This window comes from Mastigoproctus giganteus, chromosome 6 (genome assembly GCF_048544385.1).
Source record: "Mastigoproctus giganteus isolate SK-2022 chromosome 6, ASM4854438v1, whole genome shotgun sequence".
Classification (NCBI taxonomy): domain Eukaryota; kingdom Metazoa; phylum Arthropoda; class Arachnida; order Uropygi; family Thelyphonidae; genus Mastigoproctus; species Mastigoproctus giganteus.
Window position 1 is genome coordinate 84,307,771 of NC_143580.1, and position 17,772 is coordinate 84,325,542.

Genomic DNA, 17,772 nt, shown 5'->3' on the forward strand with positions numbered 1-17,772 from the left:
CTGAATATAGAACAATGTACTATCAACTTTCCAATGAAAGAGATTTTGAAACCCACTAAAATTCTATGTAAGTTATGCACAGTGTACCCAAGAAACCCTATTTCGTGTGTGTGTGTGTGTGTGTGCGCGTGTGCGTGTGCGCGCGCGCATGCACACACACAACTGGGGAAAACATTTTCAGGATACTAAGCAGTCACCAAATCAACGGCATGCTGGTATTCAGCTGATCACTGTCATGGGCACAAGTATTTGTTGCATCGAGGAACTGATTTCGGAAAACATGCAGTTAGGGTATTGATTTTTTTTTCTTTCTTTTTTTTCCAGGTTTTACCTCAAACTGATTTTAACTCAAAAACAGTTATAATAAAATGATCAGTAAATATGAAGATGGAATTAGCCTCCACTAGCTTACAAATAAAACTGAATGCAAGTAAAATATTTGATTGTTTAAATACACATAACCTACATTATTGTGGAATTGCCTTGTCAAAGCACATCAGTGTTTTGACAGGGCAATATAGCAATGTCATACAACGAATGCTCCTTCACAATGAATAAGTATTAGTATTTTTTGTTCATCAAATTTTTGAATATATGTAATAATTAAGTCAAGTTAAATTAAGAAAAGAATTGTTGGCAGTGAATGCAACTAGAATAAACGTCAGTTATAGTGACCACGTTTGCAAATTGAATTTTGATTCAAATAAACAGCAATTCTAATAAGTCAAAATCAACAAATATTATCCTAAGGCTGTAAAGATAAATATATAAAGCACAAATTTACACTCTATTATCAAAGGTTTATTACCAGTTAAATGATACGTGAAAATCGGAAGAATATTATCCACGGGTTAGCAAAATAAAAATAAATTTATACTTGCGTACAAAACAAAGTGTCATATTAAACATAACGCATTGTAATATGATTAATTTAAAATAGTCAATTGTTTTTGATTGCTTTAAATTATCTCTACAAAGTCTATTTATAGATTTTTCAATATTATATAACAGCCTATATTCACAATCAGTTGCACCAGTTTCTTCCAACAGTTTCCTCAGGATGGCTATAGCTTCACGAGTTTGCTGTTTTGTAACTGGAATTCATTTGAATTCATCTTCATTTTCCTCCTCCTCCTCCTCGACAAAATTATCAGTAACAGACTGGGCAATTTCTTCATCTGTCAAAGCTGTAGTAACTTGTAGATTACTATGTCCACTCGGAGCAATATGGCCTTAGTTGCTAATGCTCCTAAAAACCAAATAACAACAACTATGTCCACCCAATCATTAAACTACCGTTCACCCATGTCTTCAGAGTTGGGTGAACGGTAGTGAACGATGATCCTGCTCAGATAGCAAACAAACTGAATGAGTATTTTGCATCTACATTCACACGTGAGGAATTATTACAATTTGAAAATGGAAGGTTATCAAATTGTAGCAGTGTGCTTAATGATTTTGTAATAACTGAGAGCAAAGTGGAGGAGAAATTGTTGAAGTTAAACATAAGAAAGGCACCTGGGGTGGATGGGATCTATCCAGTTATTTTAAAGGAGGCGGCAAAGCAACTAAGCAAACCCTTAGCCATAATTATGAGAGCATCCTTGGACTCAGGGGAGGTTCCCACGGACTGGAGATGTGCAAATGTGTCCCCAATTCACAAAGGTGGATCGAAGGGTGACACGAGTAATTACAGACCAGTTAGTTTAACTTCTGTTCCGGGTAAAATAATGGAGTCGCTGGTTAAAGATGCATTGCAGGATCATCTAGACAAGACTGCAGCAATAATTCAAACACAACATGGGTTTGTTAAGGGAAAGTCTTGTCTGACAAATTTGATTGGTTATTATGATGTGGTCACAAAGGAACTGGATGCAAAAAATAATTTTGATATCATATACTTGGATTTCAGGAAAGCTTTTGACACTGTTGCGCATGGAAGACTACTGTACAAATTGGAGCAGAATGGTATTAAGGGTAAGTTGCTACAATGGATAAAAGGATGGTTAAGTGGGAGAAGACAGAGGGTGGTAATCAATGGGTGCTGCTCTTCGTGGACTAATGTTATTAGTGGAGTCCCACAGGGTTCGGTGTTGGGTCCACCGTTGTTTTGTGTATTTATCAATGATATTGATGAAGGTATATCAGGCTTAATGTCGAAGTTTGCAGATGACACAAAGGTTGGCAGGGTTGTTAATGACAGTAATGGCAGTGTGCTACTGCAACAGGATCTAGATAATTTGGGCAGATGGGCTAAGAAGTGGCAACTGAAGTTCAACCTTGACAAATGCAAAGTACTGCATATGGGTAGAAGTAACCCCAGATAAACGTACCAACTGTGTGGTACTACACTTAAGGTGGTAGAAAATGAAAAAGACCTGGGAGTAATTGTACAGTCAGATATGAAGTTTTCTGAGCAGTGCAGACAGGCTGCTAGGGCGGGTCATGGGGTTTTGTCAATGATATATAGGAATTTTGCTAGCAGGGAAAAGGAGGTGATTGTCCCTCTGTATAAGGCAATGGTCAGGCCACGCCTTGAGTACTGCGTACAGGTCTGGAGGCCTCATTTTAGGAAGGATGTAGATTTGCTTGAGCGTGTACAGAGAAGAGCAACACGATTGGTGAGGGGAATGAAGGGATTCTCTTACCAAGAGAGGCTTAAGTTCTGCAAATTGCAGTGGCTGGAGACTAGGCACCTGCGCGGTGATCTGATTGAGTTCTATAAGGCCTTGAATGGGTTGAGCACGCTGAATTCTGATGGGATCCTTCCACTTGTTCAGATTACCAACCTACGGGGACATAAGTTCAAATTAAGAAAGGACAGATGTAGAATAGATGTGCGGAAATTTGCCTTTAGCCAGCGGGTGGTTAATTGCTGGAACAAACTTCCATCTGTCGTTGTAGAAGTTGATAGGTTAAATAAATGTAAGGAGGAACTGGACAGGCATTTGGAGGGAATGGTGTGATTTTTTTTTTTTTTTTTTTTTGGCTGATGCTGCATAAGCTTCTACACTTGCTTTCTTGCATCATGTGCCACTACTACTACTACTACTACTACCAGTGCAAAACTTATCCCTTCACATACCGATAAGTTGCACTGGTCAACTGCCTCCTATGTGTTCACAGCCAGTCAGAAGCTTCAACTGCTGGATTCTGATAAGTGCTACCTGCATTCTACATGTGCACACCCTTATTTTTTTGTGTATCTGTTTTATACACACACAGCTTTGTGTATGTGCATATATATTGAGCCCAGTCGTAGGTCGACTTTGGAATTGTCCTTAGGAAGGCCAAATTGTTTTCGATACAGCTGTATCGAAAACAATTCTTTCGGCTGAACTTGCCACCATCAAAGAGATTCTCAATCCCATTATCTTCATTGCTCCGTAAAGGAGATGATCTGGGTGGCATCAGTCATATCATCTAAGCTCGCTCATTGCCATCATGAACAGAGTCGCTTGTAAATGCTCTCTGAAAATTCTGAATTGTCCGAGATAAATGATGGGAAAGGACAGTTCCTCTGCATGCTCATTAAACGGTAAGCTCTGTGGTACATCAGTTTCTATTTTTCGTCACTCCCCAACAACGTTTGCTGTTGGGCAATGAGACTTTCCTCAATCGGAACTGCTTCGCTTATGTCGTCATTAGCCAAATTACTTTTGGCTAACAGCTAAAGTCATGAAAATTGACTGATGAATTGAAGAATGACTGATCGATCATAATTTGATACAACTGACAACAGCGTGTCGACCAAATATTGAAGCCATGCTTTAACCACTCGCTTTCTTACTAACCAGATCAAATACCTGGACTTGTATATTTTCTTGAGTTTTATATGCACGAATAAGGTGCCTGAGACATGCATACGGACAATACAGCATTCTGGGCCAAGTGATCAATGTGCCTTTCAGTCAATTTCCCTTGGCAAGCAATGGACCATCGCATTGACTGAAACAGGCACATTGCTCACTTGGCCCAGAATGCTGTATTGTCCGTATGCTTGTCTCAGGCACCTTATTTGCATGAATGGTAAGTGAGGAGAAATAAGCCTCTCTGTCACTAAATCCAACTTTGGCAAATGCAGTGGAATTTCTAGGTATACAAAACTGTTCAACTTAGCACTAGAATGGTCTAGTTCTTAAGTGATCCTCTGCAGCTATTACACACAAGGATCCAGTCGACGTCAACATCAAGAAATGCAATGCATATCAATGGTGTATCTTTAGCAGTTGGTTTCTTTGTGTCGTTTTCGAACCATAGACGATCACAAATGTAGCATACAGAACAGAAATCATTTTTTATAAATATCCTTTCAAACTCTCGATGCGCATTCTAATGCAAAATAGTAGTAGGTATAAAGAAAAGGAGCTTGATCATTTAAACTTTATCTGCTCCACAAATGGAGAAATGTTCTGTTGTACTTAATTAATATTCACTTCGGGTACATCATTGTTAGATGGAACGGCATTGATGGTTGAAGGCACTACTAAATCCAATACTTGATTTTTTGTTTGTCTTTTAGCAATCTCTATAGTCTTTGTCATTATTGCATACTCACTGCTACCTCCATCTTTATTTTGTTAGGTTGGCTTTCTTGATACTCTCGATAACGCTTTGCTTTTGATTCAGCATTGTTGAATACAAAGGCTATAGCAGTGTGGCATTCAGTCCCTTTCACTACTCAGAAAATTACTGATGTGAAAACATCTATAGTAGCACCTCACCATGAATTATAACAAAAATGTGGACTGCAACAATACAAATCCTTGTATTGCTGCAATCATAATATTGAAAAAATGGCTACATTCAAACGGATAACTTAGGCTATTGGCTTGGATTTCACTAACCTCCTCCACATGTTAATTTGGTAGAGTAAATATAGCAGGAGTGAGCATAAAATGTTACATCGTCCATGACTTCAATTCTAGCTATTCGATTTTAAAATGGTTCTGATTTTTGTCAAAGATGTTTTCACATAAAACATCTTTCGTGCATACAGGGTATACATGTGGTGTTTTTTTGCATCCAGTTCCTTGGTCACTGCATTATAGTAACCTATTCAGATTGGTTAGATAAGACTGCCCCCTAACATATCCATACTGTGATTGCAGCATAATTGCATGCTTGTCCAGGTGATCCTGCATTACTTCTTTAACCACTGATTCCTTTATTTTCCCTGGAACAGACGTTAAACTAACAGTCTGTAATTACTCACATCACCATTTGATCCCCCTTTATGAATTGGGGGATACTTTGCACATCTCCAGTCCTTAGGGACCTCCCCTGAATCCAAGGATGTTTTCATAATTATGGCTAAGGACTTGCTTACCTCCTTTGCTGTCTCCCTTAATATAACTGGATAGATTCCATCCACCCCAGGTGCCTTTTTCATTTCCATCTTTAACAATTTCTCTTCCACTTTCCTTTCAGTTATAACAAAGTCATTTAGCTCCTCATTAGAGTTTGATAAACTTCTAGCATTCCCTTCCCTAAAGAATTCCTCATGTTTGAATGTAGATGCAAAATACCTATTCAATTTGTCCGCAACATGAGCAGGGTCATCAACAGATAACCCATAGTCATCGAGTGGCCCAATGTGATTCAACCCCTTCCTTCTACTGTTAATATAAGCAGTATATTAATATAAGTCTTTGCTAGAGACTTCTCATAATCTTCCTTAGCTTGTCTGATCTCCTTTGTGACTTGATTACAGACTAACTTATATCTACCTAGACTTCTGTATCACCTGATGATTTTCATGGTTGCCAAAAGTTGTCAATCACACTCTGATGCAACGTACTACTGTATGTTGGTAGCTGTAGCTAGTTCAGAATCTTAAAAGAGGTTGTGGTAATAAAGTCCTCCATCTGCTGCCCAATATTTGTGCCTACTTTGCTAGATGTGTGGCTATGCCATAAAGGTGATCCGCAATTTGCATTCATTGGTGCAAGGATTTTGCAAGCTGGTAGTAAGTTTAGTGCTGTTGTTAAGTATTGGATTGAAGGTGCAAAATCTTCACCCAACCTACAATATGAGATGACATAGAAGGATCCACGAGGAGAAACCATATGGACACAAGCAAATAGTAATGTACAAAAACTATTGGCTTTTATAGCTGTAAGTTTGGTATTTCTGATGACTATTGCAGTCCATGTGGTTTCCACATAGGCTTCAATGATTTTTAACTTCTTGGATATTCTTGAACCCTACCCCAATGTGTGTAGGACTCCGGAATACAGGCAACATCTATTATTTATTCTTCCACAAATGCCTTCTCACCATCTATTAACATCCTACTTCTTAGTACAAACACTGGAAATCTACTTTAACATTGACTAGCCAAAACACCACAAACCCATATCCTATGCTAACCTTATATGGAAGTAACCTTGTGCCTCACCCCTTTTATGCATGGTAACACTTTAATTTTAAAAAAAAAACTAACCTTACTAAGAAGTAACCTGCCGCCTACAAAAAAAAAAATGAAATAAAAAAACTTTTTAAAAATATATAAAATAATAACAATAGATAACATCCAATGCTATTCATGTTAACTACTCTCTCCTGCTTGGGTCAGATCACTCCTGGCTCCCACCCCGGATGTGGTTAGGGGGACATATATGTTTAAGCTCTAGCCACTGGACTAATTTCAGCCTTTCCAGAATGTGGCACGGTCCCAATGATGTAGACGAGCTCGACCCAGTGATCCAGATGGCATATAATGAGCAGTACTACACTACTTATCATGGCATCATCATCAGCCATTTTCAATCCGCTGCAGGATGAAAGCCTCTCCAGCAGCAACTTTCCAGTTCCTTCTATTTTTGTGCAATAGCCATCTATTACCCACAAACTTGTGAATTTCATCTGATCTCCGTTGTTGTCTTCCAGGTTTTCTTTTAGCTCATCTTAGGTACTGTTTTGTTATTTTCTTAGTCCATCTGTCATCATATCTTCGAGCTATGTGTACCACCAAGTCCATTTCAGTTCTTTAGTTTTGATAAGAATGTCCTTTACTTGAGTTTGCTGCCTGATACATGTGTTTCTCTTCTTATCCAACAGTCACCATGACTAATGGAAATTTCACTTCCATAAGTCATGGATAGCATTTCCTGAATGTTATCCATCCAAAATTTATTCTTCTCTTGACTTCCAGCCATTTATCATTATTACAGCTGACTTGTCCCAGATAAGTATATGAATCCATCTTTTCAATTATTGCTCCTTCAGTGATTATATCCCTTTCTGTGACATACTGCTTCATCATTACTTTTGTTTTAGCAATATTCATTTTTAGTCCAAAATCCTTACTAACTCTGGTTAACTGATTTAAGATTTTCCTCTAATTCTTTGGGATCATGGCTTACGATCACAATGTCACCAGCAAATCGTAAATGGTTTAGGTACTCTCCATTCACACTGACTCCTTTCTGCGACCAGTCCAATCTTCTGAAAGTTTTCTCAAGGGAAGCAGTAAACAACTTCGGAGATATTGTGTCTCCTTGTTGAACTCGTTTCTCAATAATGGTGTTTTATATTCATTTGCTATCTCCATTAACTGCGATATTATGTGAATGTGATCCATAGTTGAGAATCCCATCCTAAAGCCAGCTTGCTCTTTCAGTTGATTCTCATCAAATCTTCTTTCTAATCAACCCTTGTGAATAACTTGTAGATGTGGGATAACAAGCTAATTGGTCTATAATTTCCAATTTCTGATTTATCTCCTTTCTTATGCAGCAAAATTATTATTACATTTTTCCACTACTTAGGCGTCACGCTTTTCCTAATGTATATTTGGAGTCTTGCCAGTTTCTGTGTCATGTCTCTTCCTCCCAATTGTAACAACTCTACAGTAACTTCATCTTCACATGGGGCTTTCTAATTCTTCATTTTCTTCAATGCATGCTCTACCTCATCAGAAAGGATAATGGTTATGTCATATGTGTTGCTAATTTGTGATCCATCTTCCCCACTGTTGGCATCATTCCCTTGCTCTTTATATAATTCTTTATAGTAGTCTTCTGCTATTTGAATTATGCCTTCTCTGCTATTTATAAGTACACCATTGCTATTCTTCAGTTTTAGTATCATTTATCTTTCTGTATTACTGCTCATGTCTGCTGATTTAAGTCCTTTGTTTTCCCTCAATGCTTTTTCTACTTTTCTTGTGTTAAATCTTATCCTCTCTGATTCTCTTTCTAATGGCTTTTCATAACTCAGTATTCTCAATTTTGTCCTTGTCAGTTTTAATCTTGCCCTCCATTTGTCTTCTTCCATTTATCACAAGTGGTTTTTGACTAATTTTTTCTTCTTTGGATTTCTTTTTACCTATAGGTTTCTCAGGCTTTATTGCTTTCAGAAAGTTGTTGTATTCCTCGTCGATATCTTGGTCCTGAAACATCTGCCAAAGCTCATGGCAGTGACTGTTAAACAGCATGTATAGAGCATGGTGCCTTCTCCAACACTCGCCCTGATAGAAGATGATGCCTCCTCTCTCTCATCCCATAACACAGCAATCCCCAGATGATCAATTTCTATCCCCCAATTTACCTTTCCTATCCAAATCTTTCCTTTCATGTCGCATCTTATGTTATTTTTATATTCTATTTATTTTTATTTAGTATACTCATCTACCTTCCCCTCTTGGCAGGGACAGGAGCCAATCAAGAGATTTCAAAGTGACTTTCACGGGCCAGCTGCTAAAAGGCAAGTTGAACAACATATCACTAAGCAACACAACATACATGACTGACTTTGCAGAGGCCCTTAACACAGAGACATGAGCCAGATTAGAAACTGCTGTAACAAACTACATATACTTCCTACCTACTGTATTCAAATTCCTTAGGTCTAAGTGGCACCACATTTCTAATATTCCAACAATTTACACATTTGATGACTTAAGTAATACTTCAAATTCATTGAATTTATTTACCATACCCCTAGTATTAATGTACAATTACACATATATGCCTGTTTTTACTCTTTGTAACCCAGAATAGATTTGCTTGGTCCATGAGGATTCCCAGCAGACCTTGTAATCCACACATCTTATTTTCCAAGCTATCGCTGCATGTCCCAGTAGAAGCAGCAGCAGAAGAATCAATTTTGCCTCTGCTTAGAGTTACTATTAAACTATTAGCATTTGTGCCCCATCACAAGCAAGCAGTTTTCCAATCTATCTAGTACTACTCAATAGCATCAGCAAATTTTCTTCTACCCCTTCTATTGACGCATATTCTATTCTTTTCAAAGCAGTGTCTCCTCTTAACAACAGAAAATTCTACCCCATGAGTTTTTCACCATCTCTACAGGGACAAAGTGATTGACAAGACTTATCATATACTCTTTCATATCATGTCTGAAAAAAGTTCCATCAAACACTTTCAATTTTAATTATAACCCACAAATCCCCCACCAAGTGTTCTTTATACCAGCGTTTCCCAAATTGTGTTCAGCGGAACACTAGTGTTCCGTAAGATGTGACCAAGTGTTTCGTCAAAAATCGTAATTAACGATTAAAGAAATAAAATAAATAAATTTTGCATATTTGTAACATACACCACTTTAGTATCATTACAATACTTACCACTAATTTTTTTTTTGGTTATTAATACACTGGCATAGACTAATAATCAAATAGACTTCGGAATACTTTATTTTGGTGGGCTTTTGCATACAGGTAATGACATCTACGGAAAAGTAGCAGTGCAGTGATTTAATATGCCATTTGCATGTGATTTAACCTGGTGTACACGGATTGAAGGAGGGGGAAACAAACCGATATCATAACTAAATTCACCTCCTTGTATAAATTTTTTTTTGATAATTATTAGTATTTCGAAATACTATTACAATAGGACATCGGTTATCCAGGATAATTTGAAAGGCTGATCTTTCTTCTTTTTTTTTTTGATTAACCCAATAGTACAGTAAGCACTATTGTTTAGAGGGGGAACAGTCAATCTCTGTATTATCAGACACTCAGTCTAAAACACTGATGGATCCAATATCTTTCTATTTCAGAAGATTTAGGAGAAGTCCAGTTGGCCTGCCTCCCTAAAATCCACTTATACACACCTTCTCGATGGTAAGCCCTGTTACGTCACTTAGGTGGCAACGAACATGTAGAGTGGTTCTCTTCAAGACGCCTGGTCAGCGTGAAGAAGAAAAGACCAAACCCTCCAGCACATGACAGTAAGAAGAAACAAATGGCCCTCAGTCCCCAGTGGCTTTCACTCCCCCTCTTACAGCAGCGAGAGGATCAGAGTGGAAGCAGAGGGTGCTAAGAATCTCTGGATACAACCAGGCTGCCATGCACAGAAACTGAACTTGGCATGCAATAACGTAAGGATGCTCATCGGTGAAGACAGGATATTAGAGCTGGAAAAGGAATTAGAAAATGTGAATTGGAATATCATCGGTTTGGCTGAAACAAGAAGAAATGAATCACAAGTTTATCAAGTGGAAATCTGCTATACAACAATGGAAAGGAGTGAAGGTGGAGTTGGCTTTCTGGTCCATAAAGATATAAGAAACAACATTTTGGAATTCAAAAGTACATCACCAAGGGTGTCAAGACTACTACTCAAGATATCTAAGAGGTATAAGCTAAAGGTTATAATGATTTATGCACCAACATTGAGCCATGATGATGAAGAGGTTGAAGAAATGTACACCAAAATTGAGAGACTTCTAGATGAACAGAAAATTCACTACACTATCATTATGAGGACTTCAATGCTAAGGTTGGAAAGAGACAAAACAGTGCAGAAAGGGGAACTATAGGAAATTTTGGAATTGGTGAAAGAAATGAAAGAGGTGAAAGATTTGTGGAATTTGCAGAATCTCGAGGAATGTCAGTAATTAACACTTTTTTCAAGAAAAGGGTGAACAGAAAGTGGACATGGAAAAGCCCAAATGGATTAGCAACTAATGAAATCAACTTCATCCTCACTAACAAAAGATATATCATGAATGATGTTACTGTCCTAAACAAGGTAAATGTTGGAAGTGATCACAGAATGGTAAGATGCACACTTGATATAGATGCAAGAAAAGAAAGGAAAAAAACTGACTAGAGTAAATAATACGAAGGTCTTTGAGATAACAGAAAAGGAGAAAAAGCAGTGTGTACTGGAACTTAAGAACAAGTTTGAGCTTCTGCAGATTGCTCAGGACCAAGATAATGACGAGGAATATTACAACTTTCTGAAATTGATAAAGCCTGAGAAGTCTAGAGGTAAAAAGAAATCCAAAGAAGAAAAAATTAGTCAAGAAACACTTGTCATGATGAACCGAAGATGACAAATGAAGAGCAAGAAAAACACTGACAGGGAGAAAACTGAGTATACTGAGTTATGCAAAGCCATTAGAAAGAGACCCAGAGAGGACATAAGATTTAACACAAGAAAAGTAGAACAAGCATTAAGGGAAAACAAAAGATTTAAATCAGCAGCCATGAGCAGCAATACAGAAAGACAAATGATACTGAAACTGAAGAATAGCAATGGTGTACTTATAAATAGCAGAGAAGGCATAATTCAAATAGCAGAAGACTACTATAAAGAGTTATACAAGGAGCAAGGGAATGATGCCAGCAGTCGGGAAGATGGATCACAAATTAGCAACACATAGGACATAACAATTATCTATCCTGATGAGGTAGAGTATGCATTGAAGAAAATGAAGAATCAGAAAGCCCCAGGTGAAGATGAAGTTATTGTAGAGTTGTTAAAATTGGGAGGAAGAGACATAACGCAAAAACTGGCAAGGCTCTTCACAAAGTGCGTTAGAAAAGGTATGACGCCTAAGCAGTGAAATAATGCAATCATAGTTTTGCTGCATAAGAAAGGAGATAAATCAGAAATTGGAAATTATAGACCAATTAGCTTGTTATCCCACATCTACAAGATGTTGACAAGGGTCATTACTAACAGCTTAGAAAGAATACTTGATGAGAATCAACCAAAAGAGCAAGCTGGCTTTAAGACAGGATTCTCAACTGTGAATCACCTTCACGTAATGTCACAGCTAATGGAGAAAGCAAATGAATATAAAACACCATTATGCCTGGAATTTGTGAATTATGAAAAGGCATTTGACTCCATGGCAGTGACTAGAAAGACAAGGTATAGATACCCCACATATTATGATTTTGAAGAAAATATATGAGAATGCTACCTCCTTTATTAGATTAGATAAAGACAGTAGTAAATTTAAAATTGAGAAAGGAATTCAACAATGAGACAATATCTCGGAAGTTGTTTATGATTTATGATTTGCAGATGACATTGTGGTCATAAGCAACGATCCCAAATAATTAGAGAAAAATCTTCATCAGTTATGCAGAGTTAGTAAGGATTTGGGACTACAGATGAATATGGCTAAAACAAAAGTAATGATGAACAAGTATGCCACAGAAAGGGATATAATGATTGAAGGAGCAGTAATTGAAAAGGTGGAGTCATATACTTATCTGGGACAAGTCATTAGCTGTAATAATGATAAATGGATGAAAGTCAAGAGAAGAATAAATTTTTGATGGATAGCATTCAAGAAATATAGTCACATACTGAGGAGCAATATCCCAATTTGTCTGAAACGTAAAATAATGAACCAATGTATACTCCCCACCACAACTTATGGAAGTGAAACTTGGGCACTCGCCAAATGAATGGAGAGAAGCTGAAACTACACAGTGAAGAATGGAACAAATTATATTGGGAATCAGATGGTTAGATAAGAAGAAAAACAGATGGATCAGGCAGCAAACTCAAGTAAAGGACATTCTTATCAAAACTAAAGAACTAAAATGGTCTTGGGCAGGACACATAGCTCAAAGACATGGTGACAGATGGACTAAGAAAATAACAGAATGGTACCCAAGAGGAGCTAGAAGAAAACCTGGAAGACAACAGCGGAGATGGACAGATGAAATTAATGAGTTTGTGGGTAGTAAATGGATGGCCATTGCACAAAACAGAAGGAAGTGGAAAGTTGCTGGAGAGGCCTTCATCCTGCAGTGCATTGAAAATGGCTGATGGCAGCATGCACTGGTTATTGTGATCACGTTTGCAAATTGAATTTGCAAATCTAATAAGCAAAAGATTGAGTTTACTACCTGTTTGTAACAGATTGTACAAATAAAAAGCCCAATAAAGCGAAAACTCTGAATTGTTTCTATTGTTTTATGGTCGTGACTTCTATAATTCTGTGTCCTTCAAAAATATGCTGTAGAAAAATATTACAGAGCACAGGTGACCCCTACTTAACGCTGATTATTCATTCCGGAAAAACAGAGCGCTAAGTTTGTTTGTTTGTTATTTGATTTTTAGGATCATTAGCAACTAAGGCCATATTGCTCCGGGATATATGGTGGTCATTCCCTGACCTTTCCGTATTTGGTGGTGATGGGCTCGAACCACAGTCTAATCAAGAAGCGTGTGCTACGCACTGCTACTCCTTCCCACCTGGCTACGGAGGAGGCAGAGCGCTAAGTGAGTGCCGCATTCCCATAAGGTAACATATGTATTTGTAAGTTGTGGTCAGTGCCGTAGGATATTTCGTAATAAACGGTAGTGAAAAGATGCACAAATGTCGGTGAAAATATTTAATATTCAAATATTTGTACATATAAAATATTCTGCATTACATACATATATAATTATGTGGTAACTACTTACGTATCAAAATTAAACTTAAAATTCCAATTAAAATCATGAATTTAATTGATCTCATTTGATTTAATTTAATTGATGAATTTAATCATGAGAAATGTGTCGATTTTGGGTTGTACTTTGGCCCTCTTCCTGGTAAACTAAAAGGGGTTTTAATTCCCAGCAGCATTACCACCCAACAATAAAGTAAACCGATCCTTCACCGTTTTGAAACCTGGCATGTTTTTTTATTCTTTCAATATGAAACTTCTTTTAGGCATTCGTTTCCAAAAAAGTCTTGCTTCATCTATGTTAAAAACTTGTTGGGAAGTATAACACATAATACCTCTTTTCAATAATTTTAACAAGTTCTTTTTTGAAAGTTTCGGCTCCTTGATCTGCACTCGCAGCTTCTCCCTGGATTTTAAATCTATTCAACCAGCCCTTACTAGTTTTAAATGGTTACACATTTTTTTTTTTTTTTTAGGTGAGTTTTCTTCAGATCATTATATAGGCTAATCTCTCACTCTCTCTCTCTTTTTTTTTTTTTTATAATATTTAACTTAACTCAATTCTGCATTGGATATTATCTTCAATAAAATTAGTTAAAAGTCTTTCCATTTCAATCCTAATAGCCGGCCTAGCCCTAGTTGCTTGCAGTGGAACAGCTGTCTTTCCCACTGATAAAATTAATTCTTTATTTTTATAATTGTTCTTACATTTAAACTTGCCAGTCCTAAATTACAGCACACATCCACTTGTCGTTGACCGGAATTGATTTGCTTCAAAATGTCTAATTTCATTTTCAAATTCAGTCTTTTTCTTACATTTGTAGTCTTCGTACTGCATCCAGATGTTGTTGCTTTTTCATTCTTATCCGCCATTATTACTAACTCTTCGAAAATGTAACTGCGTTGGTTGCATTAATTATGATACAATGTTTGAGTAAACTGTCCATTGCGCATGATGTCTAATACTGTACTGCTAAAGTATTAGACTGTAATGTTGACTAGCCTTCAGATAAATGCATATAACGCAAATAAGCAATATAATTGATCATTTTGATCTCAGAACTACATAACAAGTCACTGTACTACAATTAAATTATGCGAGAAAATTTCACTGAGCATGGGAAAATTTCTCAATTGGGCATGGGAAACATTTTAATGCTGTTTTGCTTTCATTTTCAAGCTATCAACTCCATCAAATGAAACGATTTCGTTAAATATGCCGAAAATGCAATCTGTAAGAGAGCATTATAGTGATTTGTGACAGTGTTATAGTCAGATGCAGGTTATAATATAAGAACAGCATTATAATTAATCAGCGTAAAGCAAACCGCGTTATAATGAGGGCCTGTTGTACTGGGTTTTCTTGGAAACCACAAGTGAATTTCAGATTAGTTTAGCTAGCTCCAGATTCAGTAAGAATAATATCGCCCCGAAACTGTGCGATTTATTATTTTTCTCAATTTTTTACAGTAAAATGTGAACAAAAAGAAAACGCATAGTTTTAACATTGCATTAAAAAACGGAAATTATTAACAGAATTAGAAAAGGTGAAAATTCAGCAAATCTCAAATGTAAGGTAAGATTAAATAAATATAACCTTACTTTACGTTTGATTATCCGGAAATTTTGGCTATCAGGAAGAGGTCTGACAATTATTCCAGATAATTGATGCTCTCTGTATTAAAATAAATGACCATGGGTTTGTGGTTGAAAAAAGGAACTTTTAAACGAGAAGCAAGTACTTCTAGTATTGCAGCTGTAGTCGATGAAATCGAACTCAATATTGTCACACTTCAAAGTGAGGATGAACAATCACAGACTTTTGTTCCCCAAAAATCTGAAGTGAAAAAATAGAAACCAAGTAATAAAAGACCAAAACGAAAGTATGATGACTGTTATTTAAATTTCGGCTTTACATGTGTTGGAAATAAAGATGCTCCTGATGCACAGTGCATCATACAATGGGTACTAGGAAAGTTTTGCAATATGACGCAACAATGAATCACAGGAAGCTGCTTGTTGCTGCATGTTGAGACATGTTCATACGTGCATAGTAGCCGCCACGCCAAGTTGATGGGCTCAGTTATTCATTAGTAGTGAGAGTGTAAAGTGCTTGCGATGGCATCGTGGTCACGAAATGAGATAAGGACAGTTTTGCGGTATAATTTCGTGCGTGGTTTAACCATAGACCAGTGCTTAGAAGAAATGACTCTTGCACTAGATGATGATTGTCCACATCGTACAACGATATTCAGGTGGTATAGAGAATTCCAAAGGGGAAATTTCACTCTGGAGGATTCTGAGAGGCCGGGAAGGCCACGAACGTCAGTTACGGAGGAAAACGTTACTGCTGTGAGGAAAATGCTTGACGAAAACAGGCGAGTGACCTACCAACAGATAGAGGATACTTTGGGCCTAAATGCACCAGCAATTCGTTCGATTCTGCAAGATCATTTGCACGTGAAGAAACTTTGTTCTCTCTGGGTGCTGCATCAACTGACTGAAGAGCAGATGACACGACGTGTGACTTGGCGCCGGGAGATGTTAAAAAAGTTTGATAAGGGACAATCTCGGTATGTGAACATCGTGACAGGTGATGAGACTTGGCTGTACTATTACGATCTGCCGACCAAGGCTCAAAACAAAGTTTGGGTCTTTGATGATGATGACGACACACCCATAATTGTCAGAAAATCCTGATCTGTAAAGAAGAAAATGATAGCTGTATTTTTCAAATCGAGTGGAATTGTGGAAAGTGTCGTTTTGGACATGCACAGCTAAGTGGTATACTGAACAATGCCTGCCTAAAGTCATTGGATCTATGAAGAACCTGCGGCCAAAGTCAAGAATGGACACCTGGTACCTCCATCACGATAATGCTCCAGCTCACCGCGCCAAAGCCTGCACCGAATATTTGACCACAACAGGACTGAAACTTCTCGAGCACCCTCCCTACAGTCCAGACCTTGCTCCCTGCGACTTTGCACTGTTCCCGCATGTGAAAATGAAGCTAAAAGGGAGGCAGTTTTCCAGTGATGAGGACCTTTTAAGGGCTTGGGACAACGAGTGTGCTTTACTCCCTAGTGAAACTTGGCAGAACTGGTTTAAAGATTGGTTTCGGAGGATGGAGAGGTGTATTGAATGTAGAGGAAATTACTTTGAAAAAATTAAATAAACAAAGCTGTATTGCAAAACTTTCCTAGTACCCTTTGTATGTAAAAAAATATTAGCAAACAGTCCTTTGGCTCCTGCTAAACTTGTGTTCTGTAAATATATTGTGAGATGAAAAGTGTTCCGTGACTAAAAAAGTTTGGGAAATGCTGCTCTATACCATAAGTAAATTGCCACATTGCCTATTCTTAATATCACTAGTATCAACATTTCCAACAATATCTCTTGATCACTAAGATTAGTTGCTTATATGACTGAGAAACTGGCATAGCATGACAGTGTAACAAAGATAATAATGATGGGGTAATAATCAGTTAATTCCACTAATGTACAGTTCACTACTAATTATTACACTTAAAATTTCTGCTAAGATTTGAAATTGCTGTTTTAGGTTCTTCAAAACACCTTATCCAAACAATACATGCACATATGTAATAACAACATAATGCCAATATAGAATTACCTCTTTAGCAAACTTTAATGTCTGAAGAGCAAGTTCACGAGTTGGTGATAAGATAAGAGCTCGAGCACCTGTTGTGGAGGACCGTATTTTAAGTTTGTCAAATAGGGGCACAAGAAATGCTGCAGTCTTGCCACTTCCAGTCCGTGCCATAGCAACAACATCTTTGCCTTCCAAAATTAGTGGGATAGCCTGAAATACAACATAATATCACCATTTCATTGCAATAACATCTGCAGAATAGTTATTCTTGGAATGCTATTTCATATAAAATAACAGTCTAATTTCTTAACCCCTAAGCAAGTGCTGGTTACCAATGAAACAAAAATAAATTAAATGTAAAAATTCTATTAGAATTATGTCAGTGTGAATTTTAGTATACATTCAGTGTGGTCTTGAGTCTCAATTTGCATCACTGATTATGTTATAACTGGTGGCATAAAAAACAATATCAGGATCTCTCACTTAT

The 17,772-nt window shown here is 37.3% G+C and overlaps 1 protein-coding gene across 1 annotated transcript in view; it reads right to left on the reverse strand.

Annotated features, from left to right (window-relative positions):
• LOC150084448 (ATP-dependent RNA helicase DDX54) overlaps positions 1-17,772 on the reverse strand; it is a 366,530-nt gene that overhangs the window by 274,382 nt on the left and 74,376 nt on the right. Inside the window, exon 4 of the mRNA XM_090376237.1 lies at positions 17,307-17,495. Within this exon, the coding sequence (XP_090232363.1) occupies positions 17,307-17,495 (189 nt within the window). The remainder of the gene's footprint in view (positions 1-17,306; positions 17,496-17,772) is intronic.